At 40.9% G+C, this 15,777-nt stretch overlaps 1 protein-coding gene across 1 annotated transcript; it reads left to right on the top strand.

Annotated features, from left to right (window-relative positions):
* The first annotated feature begins 9,591 nt into the window (after positions 1–9,591).
* On the top strand, positions 9,592–13,335 carry LRRC30 (leucine rich repeat containing 30). The gene has a single exon (XM_082235327.1). It carries the CDS (start codon positions 10,037–10,039, stop codon positions 10,931–10,933), a length of 897 nt encoding a protein of 298 aa, XP_082091453.1. The 5' UTR covers positions 9,592–10,036; the 3' UTR covers positions 10,934–13,335.
* Positions 13,336–15,777: the final 2,442 nt, after the last annotated feature.

Here is a 15,777-nt window from a genome sequence, read left to right as displayed (position 1 = left end):
ATAGCTGAAGCAATCCAGACAAGACAGAAGTACTGTTAGCAGGGGGGCCACCAGAGGGAGGACAATGCTTCTTGCCTTTAGTCTTATTTGGCTTTGTGATGTCAAATCACCAGGAAACTCCTCCTCTCTGGAGAATGATTGCAGGGCCAAAGGACAGGTTAGGGAAACTGTTGATGCACCACCCATTCTGCTGACTAACAACTTCTCTGATAGTGATAGTGGTCCTGGGCAACTTCAACATCCATGCTGAGGATGTCTCAGGCCATAAGATTTCATGGCAAACATGGGACTATCTCAAATGGTCCTCAGTCCAACACCTGCTCAATTTGGCCTTTGCTCCAAATGGGAAGAGGAGTGGTCTGAAAGTAGAAGGGGTAGATACTGCCCCATTGTCATGGTCAGACCAATTTGTGGTGATGTTTGGTCTAGCTTTTCCCACCTCAGAGGTGGGGACCTGTTCAGATGGTCTGCCCTTGGAGGCTGATGGAATTTAATGGATTCCTGATGGCTCAGGAGGACTTCCCAGTGGAGAGAGCAAGTGCTCCCGTTGAAGCTTTTGTCTTACAGCAGAACAGTGAAGTGAGGACAGCAATTGGCACAATCATTTCTAAAGGTTCTCTCTAATGCAGGCATCCCCAACCTTCGGCTCTCCAGATGTTTTGGACTACAATTCCCATCATCCCTGACCACTGGTCCTGTTAGCTAGGGATCATGGGAGTTGTAGGCCAAAACATCTGGAGGCCGCAGGTTGGGGGTGCCTGCTCTAGTGCTATAGAGATTGCATTCCTCCCTGGATTTCAAGTTTGATGAAGCAGACTGTGTGGATTTTTAATGGCTATATAGTAATAATTAATCTGTTAGTTTGTCAGGTATTCAACAAAAAGACAAACATAACAGTATTTGGCAAAGGGTAGATATTTTTTATTCACTGTTCAACCACAATTTAGCATTATATTCATACCTTTTCAGTGCAACTTGTTGACCTCTTGTGGGGTTTGCACTGTATTCCAGTTATAGTTAAAATAACTTTTTCTTTTCCCTTCCTCTACACCCGCGGTTCCCAGTTAGCTAAGTACTGCAGACCCCTTGTTTTTCAAGCCAAGGCAAAAACTTTTGAAAATGTTGATATCTCTTAGGTAGTTTTTGTTACATGAATGGTGCCACAGATCCACTGGGGTTCTCAAACCACAAGTTGGAAACCATTGCTCTACACGATCGTCTCTCAATTCTTTTGGAAGCTTGTTTAAATAATCTTCCTCACGAAATGCTTTGGACTTTTTCTTCTGAATGAAGTGTAGATATCCACTAGATGGCACTGTTTGATTGCACTGTTAAAGCAGCATGTCTCTCAGAGAGATTATATAAACAATTACAATTTGTAGCAAAATATATGGCAGAGGAAAAATTACAGCAACAAATCTACCATGCTCTCAACATTAAATCATCAGGAACATAATATGGCCTATGGCCAATATGGAAATAAAACTGAACCGAACCATTTCTCAAGTAGTGGAAATCATCAGGAACATAATAATGACATACCTGTCGGTAAAATGTTGTCCACAAAATGTGAGAAATATCCAGCTTACTATGAAATATTTCCCCTGCAAAATATGTGTGTGTATACAATATAGAGATTGGCAATTTTCATACTTATAGTACACGGGTGGAAATTGGTACCATGTATGCTGAATAAAGTTGAGTGTGGGTTTTTTACAAGATTTATACCTCAGTAGTGACAGGAAGTGGCCTTGCAGTTATGTGTTCTTTATGATGCTGAAGTTGCTTCCTGGGTCCCAAACCCTTATTTAACAATGAGCTGTGTGAATAGCCTAAATCATTTACTTGACTCAACACCAAAAAATATGAATTATAATACCCCACATCGTGCACCTCCATCAATGGGAAACCCTCCCCTTTGAGGTCTACCATTATTCTCTTGGGGTGGGGGGTGTTGTTTTATGCAAAGCACATTAATGCAAAAGAACCTCAGTCCACAATTATGGAAAACTAAGCACTGGCTCACCCTCAAATGATGCGTGTATGCCAGCAGGGGAATGTCCCCTATGACATGCCATATACAGTGGTGCCCCGCAAGACGAATGCCTCGCAAGACGGAAAACTCGCTAGACGAAAGGGTTTTGCGTTTTTAAGCTGCTTCGCAAGACGAATTTCCCTATGGGCTTGCTTCGCAAGACGAAAAACGAAAACGTCTTGCAAGTTTGTTTCCTTTTTCTTAACACCGTTAATACAGTTGCGACTTGACTTCGAGGAGCAACTCATAGAACGCAGTGTACATAGTAGCCTTTTTTGAGGTTTTTAAAGACTTGGTGATTTTTGAAGCTTTTCCAAACTTCTTTTGCAGCCATTTGGTAAGTTAAGCGTTTAAAACTTTTTTGGGGGGGGTTTGGATTTTGGGTTGGGGTGTTTGGAATTCAAGGACTTGGTGTTGGGAAGGGGTTTGCAAGAATCTGGAAGCTTGTGTTTTTTTTCTGCATTTTTATGATTTTCTGTGACCATTGGGCCACTCTGCTGTTTTTTTAAAAAAAAATTCTGGATTTGAATTTCTGTGTGCTGGGTGGCTGGGGGAACAGTTGGGGAGGGGTTTGCAAGAATCTGGAAGCTTGTGGTTTTTTTCTGCATTTTTATGATTTTCTGTGACCATTGGGCCACTCTGCTGTTTTTTTAAAAAAATTCTGGGTTTGAATTTTGAAATGCTCTTTACAGTATGTGTGACTTTAAAGAGCACTTAATAAACTCTTGTTGTACCAAATTTGGCTTTGTTTGGACTTTTTTTGACCATAGGAACGCATTAATTGTTTTTCAATGCATTCCTATGGGAAACCGTGCTTCGCAAGACGAAAAATTCGCTAGACGAAAAAATTCACGGAACGAATTAATTTCGTCTTGCGAGGCACCACTGTAATTGAATCCAGCCCACTGATATCTTCCTAAACAAGGCACTGTCAACTTTAGCAACTTCACAAGAAACTTCACAATTTCACATGTTAAATGAAATGTTTATTTAGTTTGTCTTGGGGGCATATATGGTTTGACTGGTTCATTTTCCAATTAGTCATCCTAATTATCACCTTTTTCCTTCTCAAATCGATGTTCATCGTCCTCTGAACTTAAGTCCTGGTTACTACAGTTGGGCAGTTTGTACATGAGCCCGTTTTTCATGCACACACATTCTGAAAGCTCACACTTGCAGGATAGTAGACTGAGCACGGTCCCAGGTCCCAGGTCCCTGACAGGCCCTTCATCAAGGGTACAGCTAGGTGTTCAATTGCAGCTCTGACTTCCAACTTCCAGCACCTCCCATTAGGCCTTGGTGTTTTTGAGTCCTGCCCTAAACACCTTTTCCATATTGCAGCCTGATAGTTTGCACATTGGGCATGTTTCACCAAACAATCCCTGCAATCTCTACCTTTCAAGTACAGGTGGTACCTTAGATCACTGACATTAACTCCAGAAAGTTTCAGAGTATAAAGACAACATGCATCTATCTCTAGTTTTTTCCATTATGTCAGCTTACAGATTCCACTCTTCCTCCAACTCATAAAATGTTTTCCAAAATTTTGCAGGGCATTTGACTATTTTTTAACAACAATAATAACAATAACAATAACTTTTTATTTATACCTCGCCCATCTGGTTGGGTTTCCCCAGCCACTCTGGGCGGCTCACAACAGAATATTAAAAACACGATAAAACACCAAACATTAAAAACTTCCCTTCAGATGTCTTTTAAAAGTCAGTTGTTTGTTTCCTTGACACCTGACGGGAGGGCATTCCACAGGGTGGGCACCAAAACAGAGAAGGCCCTCTGTCTGGTTCCCTGTAACCTCGCTTCTCGCAGGGAGGGAACTGCCAGAAGGCTGTCAGAGCTGGGCCTTTACTGGCAAATGCACTTGCATGATCCTATCCAGTGTGTGCATACTTCCTAATCAAAGCCCTACATACATCTCTGCCAAGCCTTGAGGGGGCCACCAGGGGGCGCATTGGAAGATGGCCGACAATAACATCTCTCCGACCCACACGAGGTAAATAAGAGGCTGATATGGGAGTATGCAGCCTCCCTTCGTTGCCCCAAGGGAATGGGGAATGCTGCCTTGCCTGCTGTGTCCATAATTCATCCCCAGATTTGAAAGAATGGGGTGAGGGCACTAGGTACAAAGCCCTCGGGTGGGTCCGGCTCTCCTGGACGCTGTCTCTGATCACGCACTGGTTTGCATCAGCTCGAAATATATAATTGGAAATGAAGCAAATGCACATATTTCAAGTGAAGAATGGGAGTGAAGACTGCTAACTGAAGTGACCTCTGTGAAACGAGAGCAACGGGTTGGACTTAACGAAATTCAACATGAAGAAAATACACCAGGTTCAGTATGCCGGAGCGGGACTGGATGGGGGGGAAACCTTTTTTTTCTTTTCTTCTATGTGATTAATCAATAAACCCTCCTCAAAAAGAACTGTGGCATAACCGACCTAAGCAGGATGATTAAAAACTGTGTGGAAATGATTTACTACCAAAAGTTTGGCTTGTGAGATTGAGAAAAAGAACAAGGGCTTTTGATGGCGCAGCAACAAAAAGGGAGTCGCCATTTTGACAGGTCCTGTCGAAAGATTCATGATCGGGAGGAGGAAGCTTTGTTTTCATACTGGATTCCTGGTAGAACCTCCTCGAGGACTGAGAAAGAGGGACCGAACTGTGAAAAGCTAAGGAGTAGACAGCAAGAATATTTTTCTTTATGGATGCGATGGAATACTGCTGCTGTCTGAAATATGACTCTTGGATGAACGGAAAAAACCACACAGGAATATAAATTTGTTTGAACCCGCTTATGGAGACTATCAGAGGCACAAAGACAAAGAGAAAGGAAAAATATATGAAAACAACTAGAAGAGATGTGGAAAACAGCAAGAAAGGACTGGACAGAATTGTGAACATCATTTGGACAGATTTGTGGACTTTTAAAGCAGCAGCAACAAGAGGATTGGATCCCTTTTGGAACTTGAAATATGGGTACCCCCAACAAAAATTTAAAATTAGGCTCGGTATTTATGTGATTTGATTTGATTTGATTTGATTGGTCTGTTAATAAAAATTATTTTTTTAAAAAAAATACATCTCTGCCAAACCTTGAGGTGATTTTCCCAATGTCAGAGTGCTGCAAGTCGTACCACCTCATTTCAGGAACAATTGTGCCACAATTCTGTCACAAAATTCCAGGCACATAACCAATACATATGTTTCAGCAACGCAGAGCTCTATTCAGTAGCAAGGGATGCATGCAGACATAGCCCTGCATTCCCCTTCTTCATGCATGCACCAGGGAGAAGGCACCTCCTTGCTGCTGTCTTTTTTATTTACAGATTTCCCATTGACTGTCGTGAAGAGCACCTTCTCCCTCAGCTTCTCTCTATAATCTTTTTTCTGCCACTCATCATTTAGGAATGTGATCAGACTGGTATTGATGTTGCTTTCAGACAGAAATTTCTTCCACGGTCTTACAATTTGTGCATTGGTGATACTCTGTAGGCTATGTGCAGCCTCTTCACCTCTAAATGATCTTTCACAGGTTTTGATTGACACTGCCTGGTAAGTGTCAAACACAGCGCCCTTTTACTGTTGCTCTCTTCCCTGATTGCCACTGAAGAAAACTGTTTATGCAACCTCTCCAAAGTCAGCTTTCACCTTCTGCACTAGAGTTGCCTGGTTCATCCTCTTCCTCTGTGGCATTCCTCTTCAGTGAGTAAGCTTTAATAATAATAATAATTTTATAATTTGTACCCTGCCCTTCTGACTGCGATGCCTCAGCCACTCTGGGTGGCTTTGTCTGTCTTTCTATGTAATCCTTCTTCTGTTGACAAACATCATAGCATTGGATCCAAAGGATGAGAGAGGATATCAGCCATCTGCAGATCATAGGCTTGTGCTATCAAAACAATGCTCCCAAATATTAAGACCAGGCAGACCCCCTCATTCAACTTCCCTCCTTGCTGAAATTCCAGTGCATGGCAAAGACATTTTTATTTCAACATTTTTAAGTGTTCTTAGGAAATTATGGTTAATTTGAACTGATTTTCTGCTTTAAGCCTATGGTACACTGCTTAAACACTGTGGCATTAAACAGTATTTCGAAGCTTTAACTTTTGCTTCACTTAATTAAATTTTTGTCCTGTCCTTCCTCCCAAAGAAGCTACAAACAACAAAGTAGTAAAACAATACAATTTAAATTTTATATAGATATATCATTTTAAAAATAATTAGAAACATCTTAAAACATTTTAAAACAGTCCCAGAACCTCACAGATAATAATTCCAAGACTGTCAAACAGTACCTTTTGGCCATCAAATGCCTAGGTGCATAGGAATGTTTTAAATTCCCCCTAAATCTTAATATTGGGGGGGGAGGGAAGGAGGGAGACCAGGGAAGGCATTCCACAACATTCCACCAATGGGGCCTTCCCTGTCAATCATCAGGTCCACGATGCTTGATATTGGTGGGAAGCATTTTGGTACTTCAAGTACTTTGCTCCTGGACTAGGGTTGCCATATTTTTGAAATATACTCAGAGTCGCAAAGTGATTTCATGCTCTTTATTCAGCTCATAGTGGTGAGGAGGAATGAATAAAAGTCCCCTCACAGTATCTGCTTTATATACACTATTTACACAATGGGCTGCACATGATTGGCTAATTCCAGAATTCTACTGTAAGCCAATCAGGTTGTGGATTCACTTCTATCTGGAGCATGATTGGGTGGTTCCTGCCAACCAATCATACTGCTGCATTGTTCTAGGACCAATCAGACTGCTGCATTCTGAATCCTATTGTTCTAGGACTAATCAGACTGCTGCAATTTGGATCCTATTCAACTCAGTACATAACAATTTTGAAAAGTGAAAATCCAGACACAAAAGTTGTTGAGGGTTGTGTTGGTGTTTTTTAAGGAAAACAACACTGCCCATGTGGGTTATCACATGCCAGAAATTTCCCATAGATTTTTGCGATTTCCACCTGGACACTGCTTCCGACTGCAGTATTCCGGCTATATCCGAGAAATTCCAGATGTATGGCAACCCTACACTTAGTTCCATTAGGCTGCTCCAACTCACTAACCAAGCAGCCACATTCTGCACTAGCTGTAGTTTCTGGGTTGTCTAAAAAGGTAGCCCCATATAGAGTGTTTTGCAACAGTCCAGAGCATGGACAACTGAGGTCAGGCTATCACAGTCCACAAACAGCCACAGTTGTAGTTAACACAAATCAGGGCTGTGACCCAAATCTGCCCAAACTGAATCAGAAGAATTTGGCAGGATCCAGACTAAATCAACCCAGGTTGGCTCAGCCCAAGCAGAGTGATCTGGATACAGCCCCTCTTTCTTCCTTTGTTCTCCCCTCCTGAATTACTGTTTAATTAGTAAGGGCCCCTTTAGTGGGTGGAACTCTCCATCCTTGAACAAAATTTCCTTCAGTTCATGGTACAAAAAGTACAACATTGTGCTGCTGGATGGGGTTTCTTATTTTGTATAAGACAGTGGAATAAATGCAGAGAACAGACATAATGAATGCAAAAAGCTGTCTGAACTGCTCATTAAAATATGGTTTCAGATAATCTGTTCAAACTGGAAGGTGCAATATTTGAAACCATGTTTTTCCCACTTGCTGGGCTCCATTCTGCTACAGTTTCTTGTTCTTTTTAATCTACATCTTGGGATCATTCTCAATGAAAAACAGTACGGACAAGAGAAGTAAAGATTTTCTGCCCTTTTCAAATTTTTGCTCTTTTTATTTTTACTTTCTTTTCTAATTACTAGGCTCCTATCTCTCTATGGCTTATCGCCCAGTTCTTCCATTGGCAACTTCTGATCAAAAGAGACTTTTGCTTTATAACTCGGCTCTTCAGAATAGGGCCTGCACTTTTTCCTACCTGACAGAACTGGGCACTAATTAAAGAGAGAGGGAGATAACCAAGGAGAGTGCAACATTATATGACATGATAGACAAACCCTAAAGTGGTGCCTTTAGGAAGTCCGCTATCAGTATTTTTCTTTTTTCCAGAACCAGGGATGCAGACAAACCAGCAAGCTACAGTGACTGGTGGAGGATGAATGCCTTGAAAAATAAGACTTGTTGAGAACTTGTCATATTTTGCTACAGTGGATCACTGGGATTCTCTCATCAATGTGTTATCTTTAGCTGGAGCTACTCAATAGTTTAAATATTAAAGGATGAATTGTCAGTATTCTCTATTCAAGACAAAGCCATAATGGACTAAGTGGGACATGGTTTAATAAAGTCTGCCTGCAGTTTGTTTGTTTTAAATGATATATTGATATTCCAGAGTTTCTTTAACTTCTGCCTGTGAAATTTGTAGAGCAGTCATGAATCTGGGATTAACCCTACGAAGCAGCTTTGGTTACATTACTTCCATGCCTGTTCTTTTCATTCGTTATTTCAATGAACTTGAGACGTAATTGGCTGAATCCACATCCTTTCTGGTCAAATTGATTTGCTCCTTTTTCAAGTTTTTTTGTTTTATGAGGAACAAACATCAAGTCTAGGGTGCTTTCAGTTTAAGAAACATGCAATTGTTTTAAACTTAATACCAGCCAGAATTAGATTGTATTTGCTCAATTAATTTTCAACTTCTCTTTCATTTTCTCTGCCCTCAGGACATCATGGTCCAAAGGAAAGGGATGGGAAGGGAACTGGAAGTCAGAAGTTGGTACTGAATTGTAGTGTGACTCCAGGCAAACTGTTCAGAATGGCTTTGTCTTCCAACCATATAGAAAGAGTTATCACTTGTATACTTATGTGCCTGTATACAATACTTGCCTGTATAAAAGGGTGATTTTGTTTTGTTAAGTGAAAATCTGTTGATAATATATTCTTTTCGCAGAGCATTAGGCTGTGTTTCCTTTTTGGAATAGGAGTTCCAGCTGCATAGCAAAATGTGATTTATCTCTCCATGGTAGTTGCCCGTGGTCAAACACTATCTGAAATAAGCAGGTGCATTCCTGCTTATTTTAATCAAATCGGTCAACTTGATTGTCCTCATTCAGATCTGTACGATCCTTTCAAAGTTAAGCACTTTTATTCCCAAAGGAAGTAATTGCGGGGTTTAACTGTGCTGACTTTTAGAAATTGTTACCAGTGCAATCTTATTCATGTCTATTCAGAAACAAGGTCCATTGAGTGCAGTGAAGCTTATTCCCAGGTAAGTGGGTGTAGGATTGTAGACAGAAAAAAATCCATTTGCAATATCATGAACCCACAAAATCTTGGGAATAAAGATGAAATTTGGGGCACCATACCAGTATACAGTTCTTTCTTGCCATTTTCATGGGGAAGCAGAAGCACACATGTCCTTGAATTCACCTCCGAAAATGGCATCCTGGATTATTTTTGAATTTGAATAAAATTGAATCCGAAAATAAAATTTATGTGTGGAATTCCCTCTTTTTAAAAAATTGCAGCTGCAGATATTAAAGTTATTACGAAAGTTGTTCCTCAGCTGAATAAACAGTACTGAGAGAGGGGAGGGGATCATCCTCTCTCCATGTTTTTTATAGTTACTCTTCCTAATTGTCCTGCTGCTACCTCATGCTCCAGATATCCAAGAAAGCTGACATGGTAAAGTTATATACAGCACTGCAGTGACCTCTTTGCAATGAGGATGCGTATCTCTCCAATAAAGCCCCAGACAAAATGACAGTGACAGCTGCCTCGTGGCATTCAGCTTGAATGGAACAGGTTTGCTCAGAAGTGTCAGTCGCCAGCGTGTCATGACAGCAGATAGCACCAAGGAAAACATCTTTAAGCCCCATCCTGGAAAAGTGAAACTTCTTTCAGCAGCTGCAGAGGCTGTTTAGCAGGAAAGGTGCTCTTCAAAGTCTTTGCACTTCTTCTTGGGTGGATCTTCTTTTATGAACCTCCTGAAAGCTGAAACCTTTTGCCAGGTGTTAGTTGCAGAAGCCCATAAAACAAAACCTCCCTCAGCAGAATCAGCAAAGCTGGAGGTTTTATGGGTGGAAGGAACTCCAAGAACCAAGAGAAGAAAAGCACGATGCTGTTGAAGAGGAGTCAGAAGTTACCTCTGTGGGAAGACGCTCTCCTCTCTGGGAAAGACCCAAGAGCACTCCTGAAGCGTGGACTGCAGTATGTCAGCTTGAGCCTCATCATGAAAGGGATGACAAGGACGCCTGACTTTTTGTGGGGATTGCCACAGGTCCAGAAACTGAACCTCTCCCACAACCAGCTGGTGGTCCTTCCTCCTGCTTTGGCGAAACTTGACAGGCTGGTGGTGCTGAACCTGTGTGGGAATCGCATGAGATCTCTGCCGAAAGAGATTGGTCTACTCAGGAACCTGAAGGTTTTATTTGTCAACATGAATTGCTTGACAGAAGTACCGGCCGAACTCGGACACTGCAAGAAGCTAGAAGTGTTGAGCCTCTCTCACAACTGCATCTCCCATCTCCCTTCGAGCATCACAGACCTGATAAACCTGCGAAAGCTGAACCTCAGCAACAATCGGTTCATTTACATTCCCCTAAGTGTTTTTGCGTTGCGGAATTTAGATTTTCTACATGTAGGCTGCAATAAGCTTGAAAACATTGGAGACAGTATCCAATTTCTAGTCAACCTGCAGATCTTGATTGCTGATTATAACAAGATTCGCAGCTTGCCAAGGTCTATCTGCTCAGTCACTGCTCTTGAACTGCTAAATGTTGATTACAATTCCATTCAAATGCTTCCAGATGAACTCTATTTGCTGCGCCGATTGCCAAAAATTGCTTGGAATCCAATGGATAAGGGGCTACACATTGTGCACAACCCTTTGTCCAAGCCACTGCCACAGATTATAGATGGAGGACTGAATGCGCTCTACAGTTATCTCAAAGATAAAAACGAGCTCCCATAAATGTGCACTTTGCTTGGGATAGACCTGGTGGCCATGTCTCAACTGAGTTCTTTAATATTTCTGATCAGTAGCTTTTACTGCACTCATCAAGAGTTGGAGTACGGTTGCAATATTTTTTCCCCCCGAGCAAGTACATTGACTTTATGTTGACTGTGCAATGGATGTATTTTCCAAATAGTATGTATCCTTGCAGTGCTGAGGTATCCTTTAGGGTGGCAGGGGGTGAGGAGGAACCCCAGGGATTGACATATTTCTCTTTATTTCGCTGTAATCAGATTAATACAGAGCCAACAGCAGTTTCAGGCTTTTCCCACCTGTCAGATTTCAATAACATTAATATAAAGCATATTGATGTGGTGTGGTGTGATGTGATGTGATGGTCTTGTGAAGTTCAGTGGCACTTTAAACTCCTGTTTAGTGTCTTGTACCAAGGGAGGGGGGGATGCTACAGAAATCTGAACCACAAGAAGCTGATCTGATTCCTTAGGAAAAAAGCTTGATCTGGTTACAAAGCAATGTGTTTTTGTTCCGTGACCTATACCGCGTTATCTGTTACTACATTCTGGCTGTGGTTCAGTCCAATTAATTTTCCAGTGTGTTTGATCCCAGACAAGCAAGTTGCTACCTAAAAAGATATTGTAGAAAGAGGTGGTGAATAAATCTTGCAGCAATTGAGAAAAATGTCCAGAATGGAAACGACTAGTACCTCAAAATCTTGAAGCAGGGATTAGGTAACGTACATCGCAACAAGTACTTGATGGAATGTATAGTTGCTTGTGATGTGAGAAGTGGGGGCATGGCCAGAGCCACACCCCTTGTCAATGGGGCTTGTGCATGAGAACCGCCCAGTTTTCTGCCCAGGTGTATAGAAATGGTGAGCCAAATAGCTATTTTTTATGAGGAGAAACCTTCTAAGGCTTGAAGTCATTACTTGCCTCCTTTTCTAAAATTTTGGCCTGGGCACATATCATATGATGCCTGTCTGAGGTGGTTCTACCTAGTGTCCCTGTGGAAATGTATTTCATGAATGTTTTCTAAAGAAGCAATAGGTTACCTGCCTTTCTCATAAATCCAAAATGCAGGGCTATCCCTTCACCTATTGTATGGGCTAGGTCCCTAAATGCTAGAAATAATGGAAAAGGAAAAATCTGGCAATTGACCAGAACTTATCTATCTGGGACAGTTGTGAATGTGAATACAAGCTTTGGGTAACTTTTAAGTTTATGACAGCCATTTAAAAAAGAAAACCTTCACTTCAGAAGCAGGAATTTGTATCTGTGAAATGCACTTTTAAAAACGATGTTGTCAGCAGCTTCTGCAGTTTCGGTGCACAAGATGTAATGATGCAGAACAGGGTATATTGCCTGAGAATGTTGTGCTAATGGAATACCTCAAAAGTGAGCAGGCTGCCCAGATTGTAGAGGATGTAAACTTGATTTGCATCTCACTTTGGAGCTATTTGTGAAGGGAAATTCAGGAGTCCTAAATATACTTCTTCAGCAGTTTCTAGCTCCCTGGATGCAATTAAGGAGAAAGAGAAGGCATATGAGACTGAGGAATAGTCTATGCAAAAAAAGAAAGAAAAAAGTGTCATGTAATTAATCAACTCAGGTTGCAACCCCTTTGCACACTTACTGGGGAATAAGCTGTATTGTACTCAGTGATACTCACATCATACATAGGATTGAATTGTCAATGCCTGATTAATGTAATATACAATACAAAAATCCACTGGGTATTTTGTTATATATTTGGGGCACAATGCCACCAAATTCAGCACTTTGTAAATCCTATTGATTTCAAAGTCAAATATTTCATCACTGTCTCATTGAAATCAGTGGGGCTTAAAATAGTTTATCTTTGATTGGGTGCCCTTAATAGCTCCTTTACATCTCTTCTTACAAAACATATATATAGGGATGTATTTGGGTTTTTATGGCTCTGTATCCTGAAATAAACATAGAGTGAGCTAGTACATTTAATATATAGCAAAGGGGAAACACACAGAGAGACCTAAAGGCTGATGGACTGAGAAATGGATTGAGAAAACTCTTGAGTGTTTTGACAGAGTTTCCTGGTAGCAGTTATGTCAGTGCAACAAATGACAGTGAAGGTGGTGAGTCCTATGGCAAACAAGCCCTATGGGGCACAACTGAAAGAACTGGATACGTTTAGCATGAAAGAGAGAAGCGTAAGGGGAAGCATGAAGAGCAATGCCACATGGAAGAAAGCAAAGACGTGAGTTCTGCTGCCTGAAAGAGACATAGCCAACTTAATGGGCTTATGTTGGGATAGAAGATTTTGGCTAAAGAGAAACATATTGAGAGTAAGAGCAATTCTACAATGGAACCAATTCTCTCTCTGTGTGTGTCTCTCTTTCTCTCTCTCTCTCATTTCACTATCCAGGCCTTTTAATCAGTGGCGTAGCGTGGGTTGTCAGCAAGGCAAGTAATTTGCGCCCCCTAACCCTAACCCCCAGATGTTGCGCCTGGTGCAGCCGGGGCCCCCTGCACCCCCCACGCTACGCCACTGCTTTTAAATCTACTAGTTTCATTTATCTGTATGCTAATGTATGTCCTGCTGCTTATTATTAACGCTGGTTTTATTATGTAAATATGGCTTTTCAATATTTTCATGTAAGATCAGGAGTCTGGCTGAAAAGTGGGGTCACAGCAAGAACATTTTTAAGACTCACATGAGCGTACACTATTTATACATACAAATGGGTTCTAATTTTAAGGATGATAATTGTACTTAAAATATCCATCTCAAATGTCTGAATGTTGGCTCTTGTATGCCATTGTTGACAGTTATATGTTAAGGGTTGTTGTTTTTTACCAAGTAATCCAATCCGTGTCTACTCAGAAGCAAATGCCACTGAGTTCAGAAGGGGCTTGCTCCCAGGTAAGGGAGTTTAGGATTGCATCATTTGTACATTTGATGCTGTCACATTAATCACTGGGCCGGGGAGATATCTGTTTATCAGCTAATAAGGATTAGGCAATAGAAGTTAGTTATGATATGATTTGGCTGTGATATCTCCCCATTGTAATTTGTATGGCAGCTTAAGAGAAATTGGCACTGCAGGAATGTTTAGGGTTCTGTTTCACAAGATGAAAAACAGCAGATGGTACAAGGAAAAGATCCCCAGACAGTAGCTAATCTATTTGAAAAAATCAAAATAGTGAGATGTGTGGATAAAGAAGGGAAGAGGATATAAAGCGGAACACCAGTATTTTGAAAGTGATGATGGTGCAGAATAACAATAATATTTCCCTTGTCCTAATAAAACAGTTTAACTGGATGAAGCACTAAAATATAAACAATCTTCCTGTAAAAGGGGGGCATCCCATAATTATAGCTGCAATACTATACAGAATTACCTGGGAGTGCTCCCTACTGAACACAGCGAGACTTACATCTGTGTAATTATGCATGGGACTGTACTTACTGTTAACAGCAAACCAAATAACTGGAACTGCACATTTGCACGTTCCAGCGCATTCGTAATGAGGCAAATTATCCCTTCACATTAGCATTGAACCCTGCTTCATTTTGTCCACCACCATCCCAACCTCCCGGCAGAGCCAAACTGCATGTTTGCATTGGTCTGGGGCAATACCAGCTTGAGAGCATTCCCAGGAAACAGGACAGAACTGGCCATACATAGGGTTGTGTTTCACTGCAAGGAAGTGATGGGGAACATTTGGCCCTCCACATGTTGTGGGATTCAATTCTCATCAGCACCACCCTGCATGACCAATGGTCAGGAATGATGAAAGATGTAGTACCACAACAACATCTGGAGACCCATGGGTTCTCTTTGCCTAGTTTAAGAAAAGAACTAAAGCAGAACTGGGGAACTGGCACCCTCCTCCCCTGATGTTACTGGACTACAACCCCCATCATCCCTGATCATTGGACATGCTGGCTGATGGGAGTCAGAACCCAACAATAGCTGGAGGGCCAAGGGTTTTCCAACCTGGTTTAATGCCTAAATTTAATTTTAAAAAAAAATCTTCTTATGTTTCTTATTTTTTAGTTCCTCAACCTAATTTTTAAACTAGACATACTATGCATGTTTCACATAGAAAACTACTGAGATTTTGGTATAAATAGTTGTTGGGGGGTTTGAAAGAAGGGCATAAAAATCTCCTGGTATTCATATCAAAATTTCAGTAGTTTCGCAAATGAAATGCGCCTTGTATTTCTAGTTAAAAACACAGATAGTTCCTCATCCTCAGTTTCAAAAATTATAACTGCTACAGGAACATGCAAAACAATGTAGGATAGTGTGCGATACTCTTTGGTTTATGCATATGAACTGCAGTTCTGCTCAATTAATTTTTAATTCCCTTATTTCATTGGGATTTAAGCAACATAACTGCAATCACGATTGCAGCCTTTATAACAGAAGCCTTTTGGCATGCAAACCCACATTGTATTTCCAAATCTTTTGCTTTAACTACTGTCTACGATGCTGAAATCCCCTTTCATGATGAATCCTCTTTTACCCAGGAACAGTAAGCCCAACGTGTTGAATCAATATTTACTCTTCTAATAAGAGAAGAATTAAAAGGAAGAAAGAATGACTGGCAAGCATTTACATGATACTCAGGTAGGCACATTTCATGGGGGGGGGGAGGAACAAGCCTTTTACTGCATCATAATTCTGTATTCCCCATAGCTTGGGAAATGTTGTTTATTATTGTGCTAAAATAATTGTGGAAAATTATATTTGTTCTCCTTAAGGCTATAAACACAGTCTATTAATGCAAATATGCATGATTAGCACGTAAATAATAAAGGAGAAAAGATCATAAATATATACATTTTTCTAAATA

The sequence above is a fragment of the Podarcis vaucheri genome (assembly GCF_965113315.1).
Source record: "Podarcis vaucheri genome assembly, chromosome: 8".
Classification (NCBI taxonomy): Eukaryota; Metazoa; Chordata; class Lepidosauria; order Squamata; family Lacertidae; genus Podarcis; species Podarcis vaucheri.
Note: the sequence above shows the minus strand (reverse complement) of the source record. Positions and strands in the feature narration are given on the sequence as shown.